The 23,597-nt window shown below is 40.7% G+C and overlaps 1 protein-coding gene and 1 long non-coding RNA gene across 2 annotated transcripts; one reads left to right on the top strand and one right to left on the bottom strand.

Moving 5' to 3' along the window:
* Positions 1-491: 491 nt before the first annotated feature.
* ccr9b (C-C motif chemokine receptor 9b) lies at positions 492-5,051 on the bottom strand. Its single transcript, XM_039652632.2, has 3 exons — positions 3,468-5,051; positions 3,143-3,183; positions 492-1,907 (listed from the first exon to the last, which is right to left on the bottom strand). Exons 1-3 carry the CDS (start codon positions 3,490-3,492, stop codon positions 870-872), a joined length of 1,104 nt encoding a protein of 367 aa, XP_039508566.1. The 5' UTR covers positions 3,493-5,051; the 3' UTR covers positions 492-869.
* A 16,268-nt stretch (positions 5,052-21,319) lies between these two features.
* On the top strand, positions 21,320-22,959 carry LOC120463481 (uncharacterized). Its single transcript, XR_005618520.2, has 3 exons — positions 21,320-21,713; positions 21,791-21,921; positions 21,995-22,959. It is a non-coding gene; the product is annotated as an uncharacterized LOC120463481 (long non-coding RNA).
* The last annotated feature ends 638 nt before the right edge of the window (positions 22,960-23,597 follow it).

Genomic DNA, 23,597 nt, shown 5'->3' on the forward strand with positions numbered 1-23,597 from the left:
TTGCTGATAATTTACTCACCCTCATGTCATCCAAGATATCCATGTCATTCTTTCTTCAGTCAGAGCAAGGCGACCATTTGAGCTTATAAAACTTAAACTTTGTTGTTATTTTTTTTTTAATGAGCGATCATTTCGCTTGCTAAGACCCTTATATATCCTCTGAAATCGTTTAAAGCCCTCTGAACAGTTTGCAGTTTGCACTGAAACTGTGTTTTGGAAGCGTTTGGTTCCCATTGAAGTCCATTATATGGAGAAAAATCCTGGAATGTTTTCATCAAAAACCTTAATTTCTTTTCGACTGAAGAAAGAATGACATAGATATCTTGGATGACTTGGAGGTGAGTAAATTATCAGCAAAAGTTTTTTGTTTTTTTTTAAAGTGAACTACTCCTTTAAGTCCACAATTTAAACTAATATGAAGGTGGCTCTATAGTTGATGAATCACCCATGAGTAAATAAAGGTTTTATAAATAAAAAATAAGACCTCAACATGTTATTATCCCACTTTTTTAATGCATATTGAAATCCATTACACTCAACAAAATCTCAAATTTATGTACACTTTACAATATTTTTGCAAAATTTCTTTGCTGGAAAAAAAGCATCCTCAAAATAATGGTTAAAAGCTCATTAACATAATTATGTACTCATTAACTCTACAATATCACATTATGTACTCCCAGAGAACTATACAGGAATAGTACCATGACAAAGTGCATTTCATAGACCTTGCACAATGTTTGTGGTTATAAGGATAGATAACTCTGAAAAATAAGTATATCATGCCATTACCATGCAAATAACACACTCTGTAGATGAAGACAAATCTTTTGAAAAAGTTGTCGATGCAGTAAGTGCAGTAGGCAGGTCTATAAAGAAAAAACAGGGGTGGTGTCAGTGTCGGACATAACAGAAGGCCTCTTGGGAACTTGTTGGAGTTTGCTGTTGTTGGCTAGGCTACAGGACATGCGCTGAAGCAGGCTCAAGAGATCCTTCCGGAAGCGAACCCCGATAAAGACGTACAGAAAAGGATTCAGGCAACAATGTGTGTAGGCAAGACATTTCACAATTTGCCCAGCCATATCTAAGTTTTGTGCGACTTCACAGTCTGTTATTGTGGCATTGTTGGCTTGGCCTGCTTCTACAATCAGATATACATTTAACGGCAACTGTGAGAGAACAAAAGCAGCCACAACTGCAAGGATGACCTTCAGAGCTTTGTGTTTTTCAAAGCTTCTAGCCAGCATGAGTTTACGAATAATGACTGAGTAACATAAAACAATGACCAGCAATGGTAGTAGGAAGCCAACACAGATCTGTAAAGACAACACCAAGACTTTAGTATAGTTGTTGTCTGTGATCGAATAAACCATGACGCAGGAGCTGAGCTGGTGGCTTATTTTTTTCATTTTGGCGAAGAGAAATTCCGGTAGAGCTAAGAGGCAAGAGGCAAGCCACACAAACACACAAGTTATCTTACTATACAGCATGCGTTTGATTTTGTAGTTGTGTGCTTCGGTTACGTGGACGATGGCAATGTAACGGTCCACGCTAATGCAAGTGAGTAAGAGCATGCTGGCAAAGAAGTTAATCTTGTAGACTGCAGAAACTCCTTTGCAAATGGCCTGGCTGAACACCCAGCCTTGAGCAGCATTTGTTGCCCAGAAGGGCAATGTGCCAAGGAAGAGAAGATCAGCCACTGCCAGGTTCAGCAGGTAGACATCGGTCATGGTTTTGAGCCGGTTTCTCACAGTTGTGAAGATACAGACGACTAGTAGGTTGCCCAAAGCCCCCACAACAAAGATGATCCAGTAGAGAGGGGGTTCGTAGGTCTTACTGAACTTTCGCACAAGTTCTTTTTTACATAATCCAACCAGGTATGATTCATAGTCATCAGTATCAGTTGTCTGAAATAAAAATAAAAAGGATATATTCAGGGACGAATTCTGTGCACTGTCCATTTCATTTGATTTACAGATTTACTTAAAAACAAAACATACCAATCATCTAAAGGAATGTTCTTTCCTCTGTGGAGCACAAAAGGAGAGGTTTTGAGGGACATACTGTTTTTCACGCAATGAAAATGGATGTACATTCTTCAAAATATCTTCTTTCATCTTCCACAGAAAAAAGAAAGTCTTATGGGATGGAATCGACATGAGGGTGAGTAAAAGATTTTGGGGTTTAATATTCCCTCAAATTCTCTTTTTAGCTTTTCATCTAAATCCTCTCAGAATGCTGCCTATGAAGCTTAGAATTTTTTTTTTTCATACCGATCTTCCACTCAACTGACAGCCACTTCCTGTCTACACTGGTACAACAGTCTCTCACCATTTTGCAGCTGTAATCCAGTTGAGTTGTGAATCATTGTGACATCACGCCCCTGCGAACTTTGACAATCTAAATTTACGAAACATGTTCCGCAGCTCAGATCAGGTGCAGGTGTCTCTATTGGAGAAACCACACAAGTACACCGCATCCACATCCTCTTTTAACCCATTTCTGAAGCGTGCACAAACAGATAGTGCGTCACCCGCCCTGGGGGTCTACATAAACACAGCCCCTCATAATGAGAACATATCTCATAAGGAGGATGTCAAAACACTAGATTCTGTTCCATCCTGACATACATACAGATAACAGATAAAGTATATGTGACGCACACCATGGAACATCTTTTCATTGTGTTGTTTAAAAACTCCACAATGTGGTAACAGCCAAATCTGTCTGTATGATATCAATTCAAGAGGTGCATCAAATAATAAGGGACAAAGATATGGGTTAGTATGAATAGTTTCACTTGACTGACACATCACATTTCCAGAAAAGCATGCAGCACTAAAAGAAACAGAGCTTAACCTCTGCTTACGGATAACATTTGCTGTGAGCAGCATTTCAATTTAAATTTAAATTTGAAGAGTTGCATCATGACAAAATAACTTGATGACATCTTAGAACTTAAAAGTGTTACTGATGCCAAATTTGACTAGAACTGTCATCAAACTTTTTAACCCAAACTAGAACACTTTTATGCCAGAATTTGGCACAAAAAATTATAATAATACTATATTTACTGAGTGTAAAAATAGTATCATATATATATAGATTATATATATATATATATATATATAATAATACTCACCAAGTCTGTCAAATCTGTGAAATTAAACGCATCACTTTCATCTATTGAGAGACAAAACGTGATTAGAAAATATATGGAAGAGTGAAACAGACTGTTATTTAATGTAAACACAAATCACTCAGGCAATATATACACAGAATATTTTCAAATGACATTATTTAATGATTTAAATTCATCACATATAAGAACAAAGCAGCTAACAGTTCATAAAAGTCTCACATAATGGCCTAATATGCCAATATTCCTAAAGTCTTTAAACAATGTGTTATATAAACAATCATCTGAGATAAAAGAAATTTCAAAAATCATGATTTTTGATACTTACAGTCTGAAGTTGTAGAGACATCCATGTTGTGTCTTGAAATCACAACCGATAACCAAGAGTATTACAGCGGTTCAGTGATGAATAAGCTTCCCCTGCTGTCTTTAACTACTTTATAAAACCACAAAGTCACATGTCAGGGGAGAGTTACATCATCCCCTTCCAAGGCCCCACATGTTGATGTCATATAACAATTGTGCAAAATGATGTACAAAAAAAAAGCATTTTGGAGAAAAACAGATATGTTGCCCTCTGCTCTGAACTGCTGCATTTGCCATTCGACTGAGGTTGCTTTATGGAGATGTGGATTGTTATTAAATACCCCCATGACTCAAAAGATGAAATCTTCTGACTTGGGGCTGCTTTCACCATGTACTGTTGGTGAAAGAAAAAGCATGCAGAAAAAGTTCATGACGTGCTTATTAGACAGAAGTGTTCATTAGTGTAGATTATACATTAATTTAAATATACTGTATGTCTTGACTCAACTTCAGACTAAAAATCAGCTTTTATTATCACTAAGATTAAATGTGGATCAAATACTGTTCTCTTACTGTTTTCTCAAATTGTGTAAGATTAGCCTGGCATGCCAGACCTACATCAAGATGTTAGGTCTGGAAACTCTTCATTGAGAGGGCTCAATCCGAGGGGCGGGATAAACGGTTGTGTTTCAAATTCTCTCTGCACGCAATTGGATAGCGCTAAAGCCAATCAAAGCAACAAAGACGGTGACGAACTCAGCGGAGCAAGTTGATATATTAAACTTTTACCGTATCCAGTCCAGCTGTCAACTCAACATTGAACATTGAAAATAAGGGAGATTTCCCGGAATCCATCCCCAAAATAAGGGATTTTTTTTGTTTGTTTTTTACACGACCCACAAACTTTAAAAATAAAACACTAATCATTAAAAGTCTAAAGAGTTTATAACTAGCCAACATATATGTGTGAGAGAGAAAGAGACAGTATGTGTGTGTTTGTGTGTGTATGAGAGAGAAAGAGACAGTGTGTCATTAAAAAAATTACATCATAGAGAAAGTTTAAATACTAATATCAGCTTACGAGGGAAACGGAGGTGGAGTAGTGGTGCTTCGGGTGCTGGAGATGATTCGGGAGAGAGCGTGCGCTGACACGGAGTAAAGCCTTTATAATCGACGCGACAGCACGAGCACGGCAAATGTGACAAGTTAATCATTTCGCCACAGCTTTTTTGTAACAGCGTGTGCGGCGCCGGCCGCATCCGAGGATGAACGACTTCAAACCGAATATGTCCGAGCTTGTCCGAGCTCATTGGTTGCTCTGCGGCAAACTGCTGCAGCCTATAGACGAACTCGAGTAAACTCGCGTCCAATGAGAGGCCCTCGCGCCGTCATTGCATCATAGCCTGCCAGAATGGGCGTGGCTAGTGTATATAAGTGCGGTTCGTAGGCTGCATCCCTGATTTTCATCTCTTCAGCGAAGCCCTTCGCATCTCTGAACTGCAGAACCATATCGCTGTTGAGGGGCATCTAGCGAGCCTGGACAGCGCCTGAAGAAGTCGGCCATCTTCGCCACCTTCAGCCATCCTGCGAGCTACGCCATCCGGTACGCCATCCGCCATCCTTTTTAAAACATAAGTTCCAACTTTACAAAAGAGCAAGCGAGTGTCTTTTTAAAGATGCCTCGCACCACCTGCGGCTCATGCCATGACCCTCTCATCGCCGGAGGCCGCCATCTCATCTGCGCCCTCTGCCTGGGACTGGAACACGCAAAGCTCGTTGGAGCTCGCTCTCGCGGCGGATGTGACCTCTGCGAAGAGCTTCCGTTGTCAACCCTGCGGGCTCGACTCGAAGCGTTTAAAGCTGCCGCCTCCCTCTCTCAGCGACGCGCAACTGCTGCTCACGAGCCGCATTGTCATCGCACTGAATGGGGGACGCGCCGCTGACAGCTGTGCCAACCGCGGATAGCTTTCTTTATGTTACAAGAAAGCTACCCCGCCCCCCGTGCATACACTTCATGGATGGTAATAGTGTGTTAGTCCCGCCGAGGCCGGACCAGTTCGAGTGGCTGGTTATGTCAATACTGCAGCAATGAGCCTGTTTTACACGCACACCTGCTACAAGCGCCGACACTACTTTTTGTAGTGTCGACACACACTGTTTTCCACGCCCTCTTATCTGCTCGCGCTATTAAACTTGTGTTTTTACCCCTGTGACTCAGTGGTGAAACACAAAGCTTTTCGCGCCAGAGACCCGTGTTCGATTCCGGCTCTCGCAGATAATTTTATGGAGCTCTGAGCTCGCGGTCAGCTTTCTTACGTGCAGAAAGCGGTCACGCCCTCCTGCGCATATGCGTCAGTGGCAACATGAGGAATGAGTGTGTTTTTTAGCCGGCCGAGGCCGGCCAAGCACCCATCTCTCAAACGTTTCTCAACTCCTCGTTCGAGCAGCCGGAAATGTCAATATTGCAGCAACGAGCCTGTCATAACATGCACGCCTGCAAACAAACGCCGACACACAAAGCTTGACGCTCTAATCTGTTTCAACTGTAGTAGGTGCCCACACCCCTGTGCTCACCCCTACTTAACACAACATTCCTGTGTCTCACAGAGCCCACTCTCATAAGCTGGCTATGCTGCTAGGGTGTTATCTGTAGAAGATGTGCCCACGCCTGTGCTCACATCTTCTATCTGCCCGCTCTATTACACGGCCAAGTCGCACGCATCACAAGTGCAGCCTCTTCAGGCTATAAATAGTCTTGTGCCCGAGAGTCTCTGAAGCGGACACAATCCGCTCAAGTACTCAAATTAGGAGACGCGCCCACGAGCCCGTGTACACACCCTCTCTCTGCCTGTTCTGTTACATGGCCAGTAACACTTATATGAGTGTAAGTCTCGTGCCCCCCCTCCGAGCGCGCATAACAAATAAACGCTTCACACACAGCGTTGCCTGTTCGTCACAGGCTAATAATAACACACTCCCCATCTGAGAAGATCGGGGAGTCACACAAATATGTAAGCAACGTGCCCTCTCTCGAGCGCTTACGCTTACAGAAAGGCACCTCACCCATGGCACTGCTTGCGCACTGCAAGCAGACATAGAACGCTCCCCATTCACTGCAATCGGGTCGTCACTCACAAAACAGTTTGTCACTGCTGTCTGCGAGCCACTGTGTTCAAACACCGTGAGCGCATGCGCCGCACACACACCTCCGACGCAGCCTGTAAAGCCCACACAGTGTGGCAATCAGAGCGCGGAGGCCTTTCAACCCCTACCTGCATATATAAAAGCATGGGAAACTATCCCAGGGGTATCAAAATGGGTGTTAAACACAATAAGACAAGGATATTCTCTACAATTCAATCACCGCCCTCCACGCTTCGAGCGCGGCTTGAAACTACTCTGAATTCAGAAGTAGTACATCTGCTTCGTGCAGAAATAGCGAACCTGCTTGTGCAAAAGGGCTATATAGAAAGTGCCGCGTTCTCTGACTGAGTCGGGGTTTTTACGGCCGTTACTCTCTAAGAAAGACAGTGGCCTCAGACCCTTCTGAGTTTTTTGAACAAAGTGCTTGCGAAAAGACCGTTTAAAATGCTGACAATCAGGAAACTCCTTACGCAAGCCACCCCTTTCGAACCGCTTCAATCCGTGGATTTGAAATACCTTTCACTCAAAACCGTTTTTCTGACTGCCCTGTCATCAGTTAAACGTATGGGAGACCTTCACGCACTGTCTGTGAGCACTGCGTGTCTTGAGTTTGGACCAAATGACTCCAAGGTCATTTTAAAGCCTAGAAACGGTGGCCTAGACATGTCCCCAAGGTGATCGATACACCTTTCAGAGCACAGATCATTCCCTATTGGCTCTGTCAGCATCCGATAGCGAATGCGACTTCAATCTCTTCTGCCCAGTTAGAGCACTGAGATTGTATACTGCGCACTCTTCCTCTTTCAGATGCTCTGAACAGCTTTTCATTTGGAGGGCGCACTAAAGATTTTGCCATCACGAAACAAACACTGTCTAGATGGATAGAGGACACTATTGCTGCTGTGTACGCGTCAAAAGACCTGCCATGCCCGTTAGGCATTAGGGCTCACTCCACACTAGAGGCATGGCCTCCTCATGGGCATGGTCCAGCGGGATTTCCATTCACGGCATATGTGTGGCAGCGGGCTGGGCTTCCCCCTCCAGCTTTGTCAGATTTTACAATCAGAGACCGGCACCGCCGCTCTGTCTTTCCCTTCCCACTATGTGCTTATATATTACACACTGTGATGGCCCCGAAGCAGCCACCCATCAGTGAACGGTGATATCGCATATACATACATACGAACACCCATAAGTTATCCTGCACATTCTTTGTTTTAGTCATTCTTTCATTGGTTTCTGTTTATATATTTATTTGGCAATGACATGCAGACATCATTTATTTATCATTAAGATATTTATTTGAGTTGCAGTATGCACATTTATTACTATTGCTTTCTTTGATTTTAAGTTACCGCTGTGTTGCTGAGAAGTGAACGGTTGGAGGTTTCGGATGGTGATTCCCAGTTCCGTGTGTGGTCCGTGCGAATTAAGGGCCGGCCGACCGTTTCCACTGCTATTTTTAGTTCCGCTTGCCGCTACCAACCAGCAGATTGACTGTGGGGGGAAGTCTAAGGGTTGATGTTGGTATTGTCTTTTCTAGTTGCTTGTACTTTTCCTTAGATTAATTATTTGTGGTCAGATATGCACTTAATATAGGATAGTTATGTAATTGAGTTATGGCCATAATAGTTATGGCTTTGATATTGATTTTGTTATTGTATTGTGAAGTTTGTTGTTTTTGTCTTCCCCCTTATGTTAGTATGGGCTAGTCCGTTTGTATAAATGTGTCCCTGCTGTTTAACTTGTAGATCAGATCTTTTTGGTTCTCACATGTACTCAGTTGTTTGAGTTCAGTTTGTTTTGTTGATCTCCTTTATAGGCCTAAACATTTGATTTCATTATTTGGATTAAGTTTCCTTTTTGAATTCTTTGTCCATGATTTTTTGATTTAGTAAAATATTTTTTGGGAAATATTTCTATGACCCTATTCCTTGAGTGTTTGGTCCCTCACACACACACACTGGCCCCCACTCTTGCCAGCCAAATATTATCCTCCACTCATAGGGCTCCCCGGGGTCCCCCCACCCCCCGGGCCTCATGCAGTGGATGCTTGGCGCGCAAAGCGTTGACAATGGGTTCCCGTAGCGTAAGCTAGCTTACGCAATACGTAAGAGAACGAATCGGTTACCTAACATAACCTCGGTTCTCTCTAGATGAGGGAACGAGTATTGCATACACGGCCGTGCTCGCGTCACGAGCGACTTTCGCTTCATTCAATGAAAACCAGGGATACAGCCTACGAACTACACTTATATACACTCTAGCCATGCCCATTCTGCCGGGCTATGATGCAATGACTGCGCAAGTGCCTCTCATTGGACGCGAGTTAACTCGAGTTCATCTATAGGCTGCAGCAGTTTGCCGCAGAGCAACTAATAAGTTTGCTAGCTAGTCCGCTCAAGGTCTGCAGCTGCTGCACTGCGTTGACAATGGATACAAAAATTAAGGATCATTTTTTGGCTTCAATATCTGAGAAAAGATTAATCTTTCCCGTAGCGCAAGCTAGCTTACGCAATACTCGTTCCCTCATCTAGGAGAACCGAGGTTATGCTAAGTAACCAATTCGTTTTATACCATCGACATGATACAAGGCATTTATGTACGTTAAGACTTACACATGCGACACATGGTAGGCTACATGAAACACAACAATAGGGTACACAAAACAAGGAAAACTGATCTCTTAAAAAGAGAAAAAAAGTACATCACAAGACAATACATTACAAAATGTGACAACAAAATCTATGACAATGTTGTAATTAAACCTGCCAAACGGTTGTAACCATAGTAATTAATAACGCACAGATTAAAATATTACTATAATAATTAATAATTCATTACATTTATATAGTGCCTTTCTGGACACTCAAAGCGCTTCACATAGAGGGGGGAATCTCCTCAACCACCACCAATGTGCAGCATCCACCTGGATGAACACTAAAACACTGACACATTTTGGTAGGCCTATTTGAACTAAAAAATGCAATAAGTCACCTCACTTATTATGCTTGTGTCACGGGGTGATGAACAAAGGGTAACTATTTTTCTGGGAAATGTTTCCGGGTGGGAGTGGATTTAGTGGGACACTGGGCCACTAAATTCTGGGGGTTTTCCCCCATGTATTAGGTGTTTCTCAATGTCAAGGATACTTCCTTGGCAGGATGGGTCCTTCCAAGTCATTTCCTTCAGAGGCTAGGCAAGGGTCCTCTTTAGCATTCGGAGAACACGTAAATGGAACAGGCTAGCAAGTGCACGTCATTGCGTCATTACATCAGTGAAAGGTCCGCTTCGGCGCTGCAAAAATCATAGTGCTGGTGTACTGCACTGTTTGTTGACAGTCCTTATTTTGTCTTGTCAGTCCTCATAGAAATAAATAAATAAATAAATAAAGTATAAGGGATAATGTATAACCAGGCGGTTGTTATAGTGAATACAACCCCGCAAACTCTAAAGCAGAGGGGTCTTGATTGAATCAGCCTGAAGGGGTTGTATCTACCAAACGGCTACCTACCAAATAAATCAATAATTTGACACAAAATTTTTATTTAAAAAGGAGTTTATTCATTCAAAAACGATTATATTACCGGAGTGAACAGAACTAGCACTACGTCCATAGCAACATGATCTAGCTGTTAAAACACATGCAATGGTAAAATATGTGACCAACAAAAAAGGCTATAACGTTATATGAAGTAAAAATTAAAATTTAATCACCAGTAAAAGGGAACAGCTTTAAATCCCCTCAGCAAATTTGAGCCGATATGTTAAATAGTTTAACAAACATTAAATAAATGGCTAAACTGAAATTATACTTGCTTACATTTGAAAGCATATTGCCGTTATCACTCCGACTCCGCTAACGGTCGACATTTTTTTATTTTTTGAACAAGATAGCAAAGCTGCGCATAGGATTGTGGGTGATTTAAGAGCGTGAAGGCTACACATATGCATCCTTTCCTGTGTATGGGATATTTTCCGAACAAAGGACTCAGTCCTTGGTTGAAATTCTGAGGATCCTCGACATTGGAACAGTCCTTCGACGGACGTCGATGACGTAGCATCCTCAAAATTCCGGCTTCCGAGGATCCTTCCTTGACATTGAGAAACGCCTATTGTGTCCGGGCGCAGCTACTAATTGAAGAGATGAGCGTCAGCTGTGCGATAGGAGGAAAGTTAACAGTGATTGGGACATGTATCCACTATGTGGATTATAAAAAGGCCATTCTGGCGTGAAGAGCGGAGATATAAGGAGCGGGAAGGATTAACGTGGCGTGCAGGCGGAACTTTATTCTCAGCATCTCGGCAAACTGGAAGAATGGATTCATAAAGTGAGTGTGATAAGGATTTAAGAGTGGCTGAGCATCCACATCATCTATGCAGCAGTTAAGTGCCTCTTTGATATTCTTCTGTGAAGCCCTTTATCTTTAATATTCATTTGGATGTATCAGTCAGTGGACAGTGGCTCCAAATAAGTCAAGATATTGACTGAAATTAATTTGTAGTGTACTCACAGCATTGGATATTCAGACCTATCAATGGGAGAGGATGCCGGCCGGGACCGCGAGTGGGAGCCTTATTCATTGAGAGCTGTTGTCGACTGCAGTGCTTAGTGTGAAGTGAACACATGTGACTCTTTGAAGTGATTTACTGCATGCACAAGTGTGGGTGTATAATTCTGCTTCCACCCATTGGCCCCAGTGGGCAGGTCTGTGAGGCTGGGGCTGAAGAGAGCCCTCTAACCATTGTTTATTCAGCGTGTATTGTACAGGAACTACTGTAAAGACTTCCTGACCATCGCTTATTCTGTCTCTTACTATAGTCTATTCCATTATCTGCTGCTGCCTGCTCTGAAGAGAAGCCGCTGTGTGGAAGTCTCTTAACACAGTCTGTTCCATCGTTTGCTGCTGCCTACTCTGAAGAGAGGCCACTGGGTGAAGATCTCTTACAATTGTCTGTTTCTTTGTCTTATCTGCTGTCTTCTCTTAAGAGAAGCCGCTGGGTGAAAGTCTCGTACCACAAACTGGTCCATCGTCTGCTGATGGCCTGCTCTGAAGAGAAGAGTTGTGGCCCTATCCCCCGATCTTGCCCCGGGAACGTTCCTACTCAGACGGGAGGCCGGACAGTCGGGAGCGATACTGTCCGGTGCCACCAACTCTGTATTCATTACAGAGATCCGTACCTTGCTACGAGGGATTCTGGAGATGGGGTTTCAGAAATAAGGTCAGAAATTACAACCAGACAAGAGCCAATGGACTAGTTGCACGACAACGGAAATGGAATTTCCGGTTTGTCTGTGGTAGGCTGGAACACTTCCGGTCACTGCTTCCGTCAATGACACTCGCTTATTTAACCGACTGTTCAGCGTAGTGTAAAAGAAAAAACACGAGTCTTTTCGGTATTAAAACAGGTGTTGTACCGAATTCCGACTCGCGGACAAATCGCACGCCCCTTCGTGTGCGCGCGCCTCTCATTAATACGCGCAGAAACGAGTTTGAATGCACTCCATTTGCCATATGCGTTTATCGATTGATTTTTTTCTCACAGCAAGCACCCACATCCTGCATGAAAGCTTTGCACTTACAAAAGTTAACAGACAGTGAACTAGTGTGGAAAAAAAAATGCAAACAAACAAAAACGCATGGGAGATCGATTCAGACTATAAACTTCGACGGGTAAAGGCAAGCCATAATAAAGCAGCCATAATAAAGCTAGCACCTGTCAAAACAAAACATTACTGTTAATTTAACAGAACGTAACTTTTGTGTCTAAAACACGCGGTGGTTCATAGGAAAATAGTGTATTACTCTCCCCATTGCACATGAATGTCATTAAAAATAATATTTAACCTTTTTAATGAAGATAGGCTTAGTTCATAAAACACATGTCTGTATATTGTATATAGGCTAATATAGACTATAGCCTATATTAGGCAAATACCAGTTTTTATGTTTGTTAATTGATAATTATAATAATGTGATCATTGACTAAAGCTAAGGATGTAAAGAAACCTTAGACTTTTTTAATATAGTTATTGTCTGGCACATTAGGCCCACAAAAACATTATTTATTAAATTCATTCTTTCAATTTCACATTTTGCATCCTAGCTGAGAACGTTCTCAGAACTTTGGCTAACATTCCCTACAAGTTTGGTTTAAACTTGTAAAGCCATAAGGTAGCCTACTGTTTTAAAGAAAACATTTGAATGTAATGTTGAAATAATGTTTTAAGGATGTTTTAACTGTAATATTTTGAGGATGTTTTGGGAAAGTTGCTGAGATAACACATTATAAAATGTTCTTTTTGGGAAAAAACAAAACAAAAACAAAACTACCTGCTGAAAACATTAGAACAGAACAAAATTTTAAGAAAAATTCTAGCTGGGATTGCTTATGGAAATTCATTGTTTTGTGTTCAGGTGCCCTTTTTTGAAGAAAACCTGCTGCAATATTACAAAAGTGTATGCATAATTTGTTTATAAGCCTATCTTGATGAAAAAGGTTATTATTATTTTTAATGACATTCTTGTGCAATGGGGAGAGTAATAAAATATTTTACTATGAACCACATCGTGTTTAACACGCAAAAGTTACGTTCAATTAAATTATTTGAAATTAACAGTAATGTTTTGACAGCTAGTAGCTTTATATGGTAGCTTCACCCGTGGAAGTTTATAGTTTGAATCGATCTCCCATGCATTTTTGTTTGTTTGCATTTTTTATCCACACTAGTTCACTGTCTGTCAATTTTTGTAAGTGTAGACAAAGCTTTCATGCAGGATGTGGGTGCTTGCTGTGAGAAAAAAATCAATCGATAAACGCATATGGCAAATCAAGTGCATTCAAACTCGCTTCAGCGCGTATTAGGTGAGAGGCGCGCGCACGCGAAGGGGCGTGCGATTTGTCCGCGAGTCGGAATTCGGTACAACACCTGTTTTAATACCGACAAGACTCGTGTTTTTCTTTTACACTACGCTGAACGGTCGGTTAAGTAAGCGAGTGCCATTGACAGAAGCAGTGACCGGAAGTGTTCCAGCCTACCACAGACAAACCGGAAATTCCATTTCCGTTGTGGTGCAACTAGCGAATTGTTCCGAAAGGAGGTGAAATTCCTGGGTCACTGTGTGAGTGCTGCTGAAGTCTCTGAGGACCAGAGGTGTCAAAAGTATTCACATTCATCACTTAAGTAAAAGTATAGATACTAGGGTTTAAAAATACTTCTGTAGAAGTTGAAGTATCAACTCAAGCTTTTTACTCAAGTAAAAGTATAGAAGTACTGGTTTCAAAAAACTTCTTAAAGTAAAAAAGTAGTAATGTAAGGAAAACAAATCCTTTAAAGGGATAGTTCACTTTGAAATAAATTTTTGATATGTTTTAACGGTAACACTTTAGAATACGGTTCCTTCGTTAATGAATAACTACACAAGAACTAATGAGTAACACAATATTAACAATCTAGTAACTATGATTAACTAACAAGAAACTCTGATTAACGAACTAGTAAGTAATAGCGCACAGACGAAAGTGGTAGTTCACTATTAACTAATCAATAACTACTATTTTTTTAATACTTCCCAGAGAACTACTGAAAAAGTTTATTAACAATCTAGTAACTACTATTAACTAAAAGAAATTCTTATTAACGAATTAGTAAGTAATAGCTCACAGATGAAAGTGTTACTAGATACTTCTGTGGGAGTTACTAATTATTTGGATTCGTATTATAAAGTGAAGATCCTTGGAACTAACTAGTAATTACTCAAGTGTTACTAAAGACATTTTCTAAAAGTATACTAAAGTTCACCAAAAATCTCAAACGGTTGCACAAATCATGACTAGATCATGTAGTAACACTTGAGTAATTAGTTCCAATGATCTTCACTTTATAATACGGATTCAAATAATTAGTAAATAATAGCTCACAGATGAAAGTGTTACTAGATACTTCTGTGGGAATTGCTAATTATTTGGATCCGTATTATAAAGTGAAGATCATTGGAACTAACTAGTAATTACTCAAGTGTTACTACATGATCTAGTCATGATTTGTGCAAACGTTTGAGATTTTTGGTGAACTTTAGTATACTTTTAGAAAATGTCTTTAGTAACACTTGAGTACTTACTAGTTAGTTCCAAGGATCTTCACTTTATAATACGAATCCAAATAATTAGTAATTCCCACAGAAGTATCTAGTAACACTTTCATCTGTGAGCTATTACTTACTAATTCGTTAATAAGAATTTCTTTTAGTTAATAGTAGTTACTAGATTGTTAATAAACTTTTTCAGTAGTTCTCTTGGAAGTATTAAAAAATAGTAGTTATTGATTAGTTAATAGTGAACTACCACATTCGTCTGTGCGCTATTACTTACTAGTTCGTTAATCAGAGTTTCTTGTTAGTTAATCATAGTTACTAGATTGTTAATGTTGTGTTACTCATTAGTTCTTGTGTAGTTATTCATTAACGAAGGAACCGTATTCTAAAGTGTTACCGTTTTAGCTTACCTCAAGGGCATCCAAGATGAGTGGTACGGTACGGTACAGTTCGGTTCGGTACGCAATTATTTGCGTTTCCACTGTCAAAACTTGTGAATTGTACCAAAAAGCCGAACCGTACCGTACCACTTTTTGGGTACCCTTCCGTTGGGGTACCTAGCACAGTGAAAGGGTACTAAAAGGTGGAGCTAGACTCACTGCAGAACGGTGATTGGTGGACAGAGTATCGTCACTCGCGCGTGCTACAAGGGCATTAGAAGCATATACAGTTGAAATATAATTCTACTGTTATTGTGTCACGAAATGTAGTTTTAAGAGTTTTTCAGGCGAGAAAGTATTTTTTTAAAGCTCAAATCTGTGGTTTATTTATAGATTTATGATAATTTGACTGAGATCCATTCTAAGCAATCACCGGACGCTCGCGCTCGTGTCCCCCGCCTGGAACACCCTTTCCTCGGCTAGTCGTTCTGATGTTTGCCGCTGACTCGGATTTCTTTGTAGTGGTTAAACATGAGATGTAGTTCGTCTAGTATAAACCTAACAGGTGATCTTTGGTCTTGTGAATCTATAATTCGTTCCCTGGCCAATGGTTTTGGCAGAAGGCTACGTGAAGTTTCATTTCTTTGAGCGCTGAGTATATTTGACTGACTGAATTGTTTCTTGATGTTATATTTAAGCTTTACTGTATATCTTTTTGTACTTTTCATCCATTGTTGTTTACTATGTCGCTTTCTTCGCGCGAAAATGATGTCGATCGCTTCTTTCCAGCATACCATGCCTATCAAGTAAGGGTACTGTTGGCGGTGGAAACACAAGCCTGATCATGGTGTACCCGACCCGTACTGTACTGTACCGTACCGTACCCCTCAGTGGAAACGAGGCATTTGTTTCTGCAGTCAGTAGTTTCAATTTTTTGATATTTTTAGGTCAAACCGTTCTTGTCTGTCAGTCATATAATGGAGGTCTATGGTCACCACCTCAAAGAGCATGCACAGAGAAGTCCAAATTAAACATGATTTAATGACTCGTAGATGTAAGTACACATTGATGGCCTAAGACACGAAACGAGCGGTTTGTGTAAGAAAACGAACAGTACTTATATCGTTTTTACCTCTTGTAATCACAGACACGTCCAAGTACTCTGAAGGTACGGTAAACAATGAGTGACGTACACGCGCGAGAGATCACTTCCGGCGCATGCGCAGACCGAAGCACCTGTGCCCTCAGATCAGGACGTGGCTGTGGTTACACGAGGTAAAAACTATATAAATACTGTTCGTTTTCTCACACAAATCGCTCGTTTCGTGTCTTAGGCCATCAATGTGTACTTACATTTACGAGTCATTAAATCATGTTTAATTTGGACTTCTCTGTGCATGCTCTTTGAGGTGTTGACCATAGACCTGCATTATATGACTGACAGACAAGGACGGTTTGACCTAAAAATATCAAAATTGAAAATACTGCGGAAACAAAGACACCTACATCTTGGATGCCCTTGAGGTAAGCTAAAACATACCAAAAATTAATTTCAAAGTGAACTATCCCTTTAAGGACAAAAGATTAGACTGCGCCACAGGGGGCTATCACCTCCTCACAAAATAAATAAATAAATTAATTAATGTCTAATGGCCATAATGACTATAATGTTATAATAAAATGATAGTAGAAATTTTTGGGATGCACTAGTCTAGGTCTGTTTCCGCCACTTATATGCCCATAGAAAATGAATTTCAGTTTTATTTCAATTTTAGTACAATGCAAATACATGCTCAGTAGTAACCATATGTGTACCATGTGTTTCATGAAGCACAGAAAACTTTCTGCATTTTTACATTTTCCAAAAAAAAAGACACACACTCTCTCTCTATCCCACACTAACACACTCTTCACCTCTTCTCTTTCCTCTCTCTCTCTCTCTCTCTCTCTCTCTCTCTCTCACACACACACACACACACACACACACACACACACACATAAACATTATCTCAAACTAACACACTCTTCTCTCTCTCTCTCTCTCTCTCTCTCTCTCTCTCACACACACACACACACACACACACTCTCTCTCTTCTCTCTCTCTCTCTCACACACACACACACACACACACTAACAATTATCTTTGCCATATATCCCGCGATTGTCAGTATGTTAAAAATGACTGTCCCCAAATCAATTTTTGACGCGATTTGACCCGTATTCTTGACTCTTGAGCAGAAAACTGTTGATTTCTGTCACTTACCACATCTCTAGGTTTCCTTGGGATGAGTTTTGCCGCTTCGCACAACCAAATGTAACTACAGCCTCTGACAAGTTAGAAAGAAAACACAAAGCCAATCAGTTTAGCGATGTATGTTCAGGGGGCGGGACTCAGATCTATTCTCCGTGTGTGTTATTGGTCTTTTTTTTTTAATGATGACAATGATGTGTGCACAACTCTACTATCGCCTGTACAGATATCATTCACTGCCCTGGAGAGGAACCGCTGTGAGAATCCCTTGCCATTATCGCTGCAGGTATTGACCATTGGCTGTTCTGAAGAGGAATCACTATACCCACCATCGACTGTTCCGAAAAGGACCGTGACACTTGGTTTGTTCAATATAATTTAATATAGGAATACAAGAACTACTATGGCTTTAAGAGGAGGAAGAGAAACCAACAGAATAAAAAACAACAAGAGAAAAGTGAAACAAAAAAATGTTAATTTCATGTTTACGTACTAGAATTCCCCTCATTGGGTGTTTTGATTTAAATTTCTCTAAAACTAAACATACATCAGAGCACCAAATACCCGTTAACTGTCACGTGAAGAGTAATAAACAGTAGTGACAGGAAGATTAACTGTCCAGTGTTGGTCATGTCATTGATTACATTGATTACACATTGTCTGTCTGAATACTCAATTCAGATTATGGCAATATATGGAATATACTTACAATATATTTACAGTGAGTGGAAATGTTATATAGTAACAACTATATATATATATATATATATATATATATATGTATGTGTGTGTGTGTGTGTGTGTGCGTGTGTGTGTGTGCGTGTGTGTGTGTGAATGAAATGACCATATAATTAATAGACTGGAGTACATTTATAACATAAAACCCATGTGACAACCTGCCCCTTGACAGAAATACCCTGAGGAACTTGAAAACCAAGATTTGGAAAGCATCATATAAAACCACAAAAGGGTTTTTGTTACCACAAAAGGGTAATAGGACTTTTACTTACTGTAGAACCTTATAGTTATGTAGATAACATCTATATGTGACAACTAGAGCCTGACTTGCCCCCAGGTATTTATAACACCACTATATTGTATAATAAGCAGTCAGATACAACAGATTTGGAAAATCCAATTTGGAGTTACGGCATTAGGCCCGGAGTTTTCAAACCTGTTCTGGAGCACCCCCAGCACTGGGTACTTCTCTTTTTTGTACATTCTTGTTTCCTGTTTTACAATAAGCTGCACATGAATCCCTACTATGTTGACCCTGTGTTAGAGTTAGATGAGGGAGACATAAAATGTGCAGTCCTGGGTGCTCCAGGACAGGTTTGAAAACACTTTCACTTTCTCTTGTTCTTCTCTGGACTTTGATTTCCTTCTTAGTGTCTTCTGTATGTTTCCTGTCATGAGGCACAGCACTTTTGAAAACCAGATTAAACAGATATTTATTCAATACAACTCAGGAGTAAATGGTCACTGGTGTTGATGAGGATTGCAGATATGTTTCAACATTGCAACAATTCACAACATTGCATTCAACATTGCAGAACATTGCAAAAATTCACCTTTGGCTAAGCCCCGCCCCCCTTAGTTACTGTTGCTACATCCGTCAAACTTCATCTGCGCTCTGCATAGCTTATGCTATGACAGCTCTTCCTGCTGAAATGTTATCAAACTTTTATGAAGCAGCAAATAAAGTGTCCGATAGAAGTGGGCAAAAGGGGCTGCAATATGCGTTCGAAGGCTATATTCAAGACATACAGGTGAAACGCAAGAAACAACAAGGCATACAAATAGGCTAGAGGCAAAAGCATAACGTTTCCGGTCACAGTCAAAAAAATGAACCACCGCATATCCTAATCAAGACAGAGGCTGGGACTAACAATATCAGGGAGCAACACTGTTCATGCAAAGCTGTTTAGGTCTCTATTCACTTCTATAATCGTTATTACAAAGCAAACGGACTACACAAGTATAACATTGTATTTATTAACAGCGTGTGCTAGCATATCAACAACCGGTATGAGAACCGAAATCATAACCTAAAACATTATAAAACGATCTAACTAGTATAACTTCACAGTAAGGTTAGAAGCAAAAAAGATGTGCTTGTTGATATTTGAGGGGTTTAGCTGACTGAGGACGTCCATTCAGTTTAATCCAAAGACGACACAGTCAGGATTTGACTTCGGTTTTGAGAAGGGAAAAAACAGACACCCTCCTCCAACCTCTCTGGGAAACGCGTATCTATGTTACAAATGCCCGAGGCACAACGTTTAACCATATTTTTTATAAAACTACGACGGTAATAGCCTGCCGAGACCAAAAATATGAGACGCCTGTGTTGAAAGTCAATGGAGCGCTGTGAAAAAGTGTCCGACCTCTGTCGGAGCTCGTTCTTGGCTGCGCTGTGAGTGGTCAATCTACATTCTAGGGCGTGGCTTAGCCAAAGGCGAATAGTTTGCTATTTAAACCTGATCTGACCCGTTGAAAATTACTTTTGCTGGTCTAACCTAATGTTGTCACCTTTTTCTTTCACATTGTGTAAATTCAATTTGGGAGAAACATGACCTTAAAGGGTTAGTTCACCCAAAAATGAAAATAAAGTCATTAATTACTCACCCCCATGCTGTACCAACCCCGTAAGACCTTCGTTCGTCTTCGGAACACAAATAAAATATTTTTTATTAAATTTGAGAGGTGGATCACTGCTATGATGGGATCGAATACTTGACGGCCCAGAAAGTCAATGAAGAAAATGTATAATAATTCCATTTGACAACAGTGGCTCAAGTATAAGTTTATCAAGCGACGAGAATACTTTTTATGCGAACAAACAAACAAAAATAATGACTTTATTCGACTATTCCTTTTCTTCCTTGTAAGCCTGAGACGAGAGTTCAAGAGATTTCCACGACGCATGCGCGAGAATTGCGATCTCCTTCAAGTACTTCAGTTCAGTTCTCGCGCATGCGTTGTGGAAATCTCTTGAACAAATGCAGTCTTGTGCTCTAACTTTTTTCAAGAAACAGTGCCAAGTCTGCTTGTGGTGAAAGTTACCCATATGCACAGGGGTTTCAGCACCAAAACCTAATTTGAAAGTAGTTTTTTCTGCGAAAGAACCCAACATGGTATTAAGAAGGTGAGGTGTTGTGCCCACAGGTTTGTCGTTTTTCTTTCTCAGTTTAGACCACAGTGACTCAGTTCACAGAATGAAACGGCCATGTCCGGGACCAGGCATTGAAGAGTCTGGGAAAGTGCTCTCACAGGATGTGACATGTTCAAAGCTAATACAAGTGTGCATAAGCCAAAATAAATCACCTGTGATTAGCAGAAAGAATAGATTCAAAGCATTAAAAACAGACGCACACAAGAAAACTTGTCCAGAGCTTTACATAATCAATCTATGACATGTTCGGTGACAGTGAGCTGCATTACAAGTGGGATTGAAATGGTGACTACAAAGAAATCTCTAATGTTAATTTTGGTCATGGCTTGTCTTGAAAAATTAAGACTATTTGACGGTCGTCGTAGGAAACGTCCCACTGCAGGACTGGGAGTCAAGTCTTCTGAGAGGTCAAATTTTATCGCAACTGTCATTAATAGGCTGTAGGTGAACATGTGAAACTAATGTTTAAAAAATTCTGATTTTAGCCTGGGATCAGAGGAATCTTTTAGTATTTGCTAAATTTGTCTCAGACGGCCAAATCGTGGCCAGAATCATACAGTGAGAGTTAGAGTTAGAGACTGTTTCTGTGAGAAAACTACTTGTGAAACTTATCTGTAGTCGTTAAGCCACATTTTATACACCGTAGTTAAACTGAAAGCTCAGACGCATGGCATGCATGCACTGACTCATCTAAATACTAGATCTGGTATGAGATTGAGACATAATGACCTGCACAGGGCATTACAATAAACAGACTGAGGTAAATCAACAATGGCCTCCAACAACTGTTTTAAGACCTGAGCAATGAAAAGAATATTTAGCCGTGTTTCCACCGCAGGAACTTTCCCCAGGAACTAGGAACTTTGGGGTGGTTCTCGCTGTGTTTATGTGGCAGGATGGACTGTGGTGGAAATCAGTCCCTCCTCCCCAGTAGGTTTCATTGGTTTTTATCCTGCCTGTCCGGTTCATGATTGGCTTGTGGGGTTTCGTGGTGGCCAATCGTGTCAGGAAGAGGATGTTAAAGCTTGAACGTACTGCAAATGTTTTACTGCAAATGTTGGACGGTGTTAGTTTACTGGTGGTTTATGTGGGATTCAGATTTTTTTCTTAGAATTCCTTGCTGTGTTGCTAACCATTTTCCATTGAGTTGAACGGAATACCGTGTTACTTGCCTGTTTGTTGACTCGTCTGCGAGATTTGTGTGTCGCGCGCTGTGGCTCAGGTAAGTTTTCTCCGTTCGGGTAATGTTATCTGCCTTATTTGGGTGGTAGCCTATAATGAAACCATTGTGTGTTGTAGGGATAGCTCCTACAGCAAGGATCCTTGCTGTGTTGCGGCTAGCCATTTTCCATTGAGTTGAACGGAATAACGTGCTACTTGCCATTTGTTGACTCGCCTGCGAGATTTGTGTGTCGCGCGCTGTGGCTCAGGTAAGTTCTCCGTTCGGGTAATGTTATTTGCCTTATTTGGGTGGTAGCCTAATGAAACTATTGTGTGTTGTAGGGATAGCTACTACAGGCAAGGCAACTGCTGCTTTGCTTGAATGTTGTGAAATGCACGTTTCCTCTACATGATCAACTTGTTTCCGCCAAGGCCAAGTTAATGGATTGAGTTCATTCTCCCTCAAGGAAACTACCTCGTAGGCCACTTGTGCGGCCGACTGAGTATCTGTGTTACGTGATTGTTTGAGTGGGTTGTGTGTCCTTATTTTCTAGAAGTTATCTAATTTGTCTTTTTGTTTGTTTTATTTACCAGTGTTATAGTCGTTTTGTTAAGTCATTTCATTTGTTTCTGTGTTTATTTCATTTATTAGTTGTACAGTTGTTTTACCAAGTCATTTCATTTCCTTCTTTATTTCCTTTATCAGTACTATAGTCATTTTGTAAAGTCATTTCATTTGCTTCTGTGTTTATTTCTGTTGTTTTGTCAATTCATTTCATTTTATTTTTTTTGTTTATTTCCTGTACTAGTTGTTCTGTAGAGTTATTTTCTTTGTTTGTTTGTTTGTTTGTTGTTTGTTTATTTGACTCAAATGCATTACTGTTGTCTTTCAACTTTATTTCATTTCCTTTGTGGTTGTTGTTGGAAAAGTTATTTGTTTTGTCATCGTTGCTAGTCTGGGCCCTCTTTAGTGTGTAGCAGGGTTACCATCACAGTGTGACGTTGCTGTGCTGATTGTGTTGCGGTGCACGTGTGGTTGGATTATTCTGATACTCATGCCCAAATCGCTGGACGCCCACCAGTAAGCCTCAAGCCCGGTATCGTGATTGTGTGTCTGTTAAAATACTTAATGTCAAGAAGACACTGATTCACACATCTTTGTGTGTTATTTTTTTATTGTGTTTTATTGATTATGATTAATTATTCTATCTCCATTGGAGTGCTGTGATGTGGTATGGACTCTTACCCAGTGTGTAGTGTTTTTTTTAGAATCTTCTGACGTCAGCTTTTCAGAGTGTTTACTATTTTTGCTGTGAATTTGATTAATAAAAGTGTATTTCTTTCTACGGAACCACTTCTCTGTTTGTTCGGTGCACGAACCTGATTGCCTAATTCTATAGAAGTTTTGGTGATTATTTACAGTTCGTAGTCGAATTATAATTACTGCCGCTGCTATATTTACACTGCAGGAACCAGGGTCTAAATGAAGTTCCGGGTAAAAATCTCCCCCCCAGAAAGTCCCTGCTGGCGAGGTGGTACTTTTTCAGAGTTCAGGAACTTTCGGGGTGGGACTTGTGTGCTGAACATGCTGATTGGTTCTCACCACGCTATTCTTTCTGCCCGATGGCGCGCAATCCTCCCATCCATCTCCCGGTCAATAGGTCCGCTGATAAAAAGGTCTACTTTTAATATCTAGCATTACAAGCTTTCTGAATACGCTTTGGGTGCTCGTCTCTTTTCTGCCGTTTTGTTAATTACCTCGTTAGTAAATCAATCGCACACAAAAGCAGCACAGCTTGAATCTCCTCCATAGAAAACTCAAAACAAACGCGCAGGCTAGGAAGAGCAGTCGCACGCAGTTCAACGTCACTACATAATCTTCCCGCCCCGGACCGTTACTTTAGGCCGCGGTGTGTACGCAGTAAGCAAGCGATCTGGGGGGAAA

The sequence above is a fragment of the Pimephales promelas genome, chromosome 22 (assembly GCF_988280905.1).
Source record: "Pimephales promelas chromosome 22, fPimPro1.hap1.1, whole genome shotgun sequence".
Classification (NCBI taxonomy): Eukaryota; Metazoa; Chordata; class Actinopteri; order Cypriniformes; family Leuciscidae; genus Pimephales; species Pimephales promelas.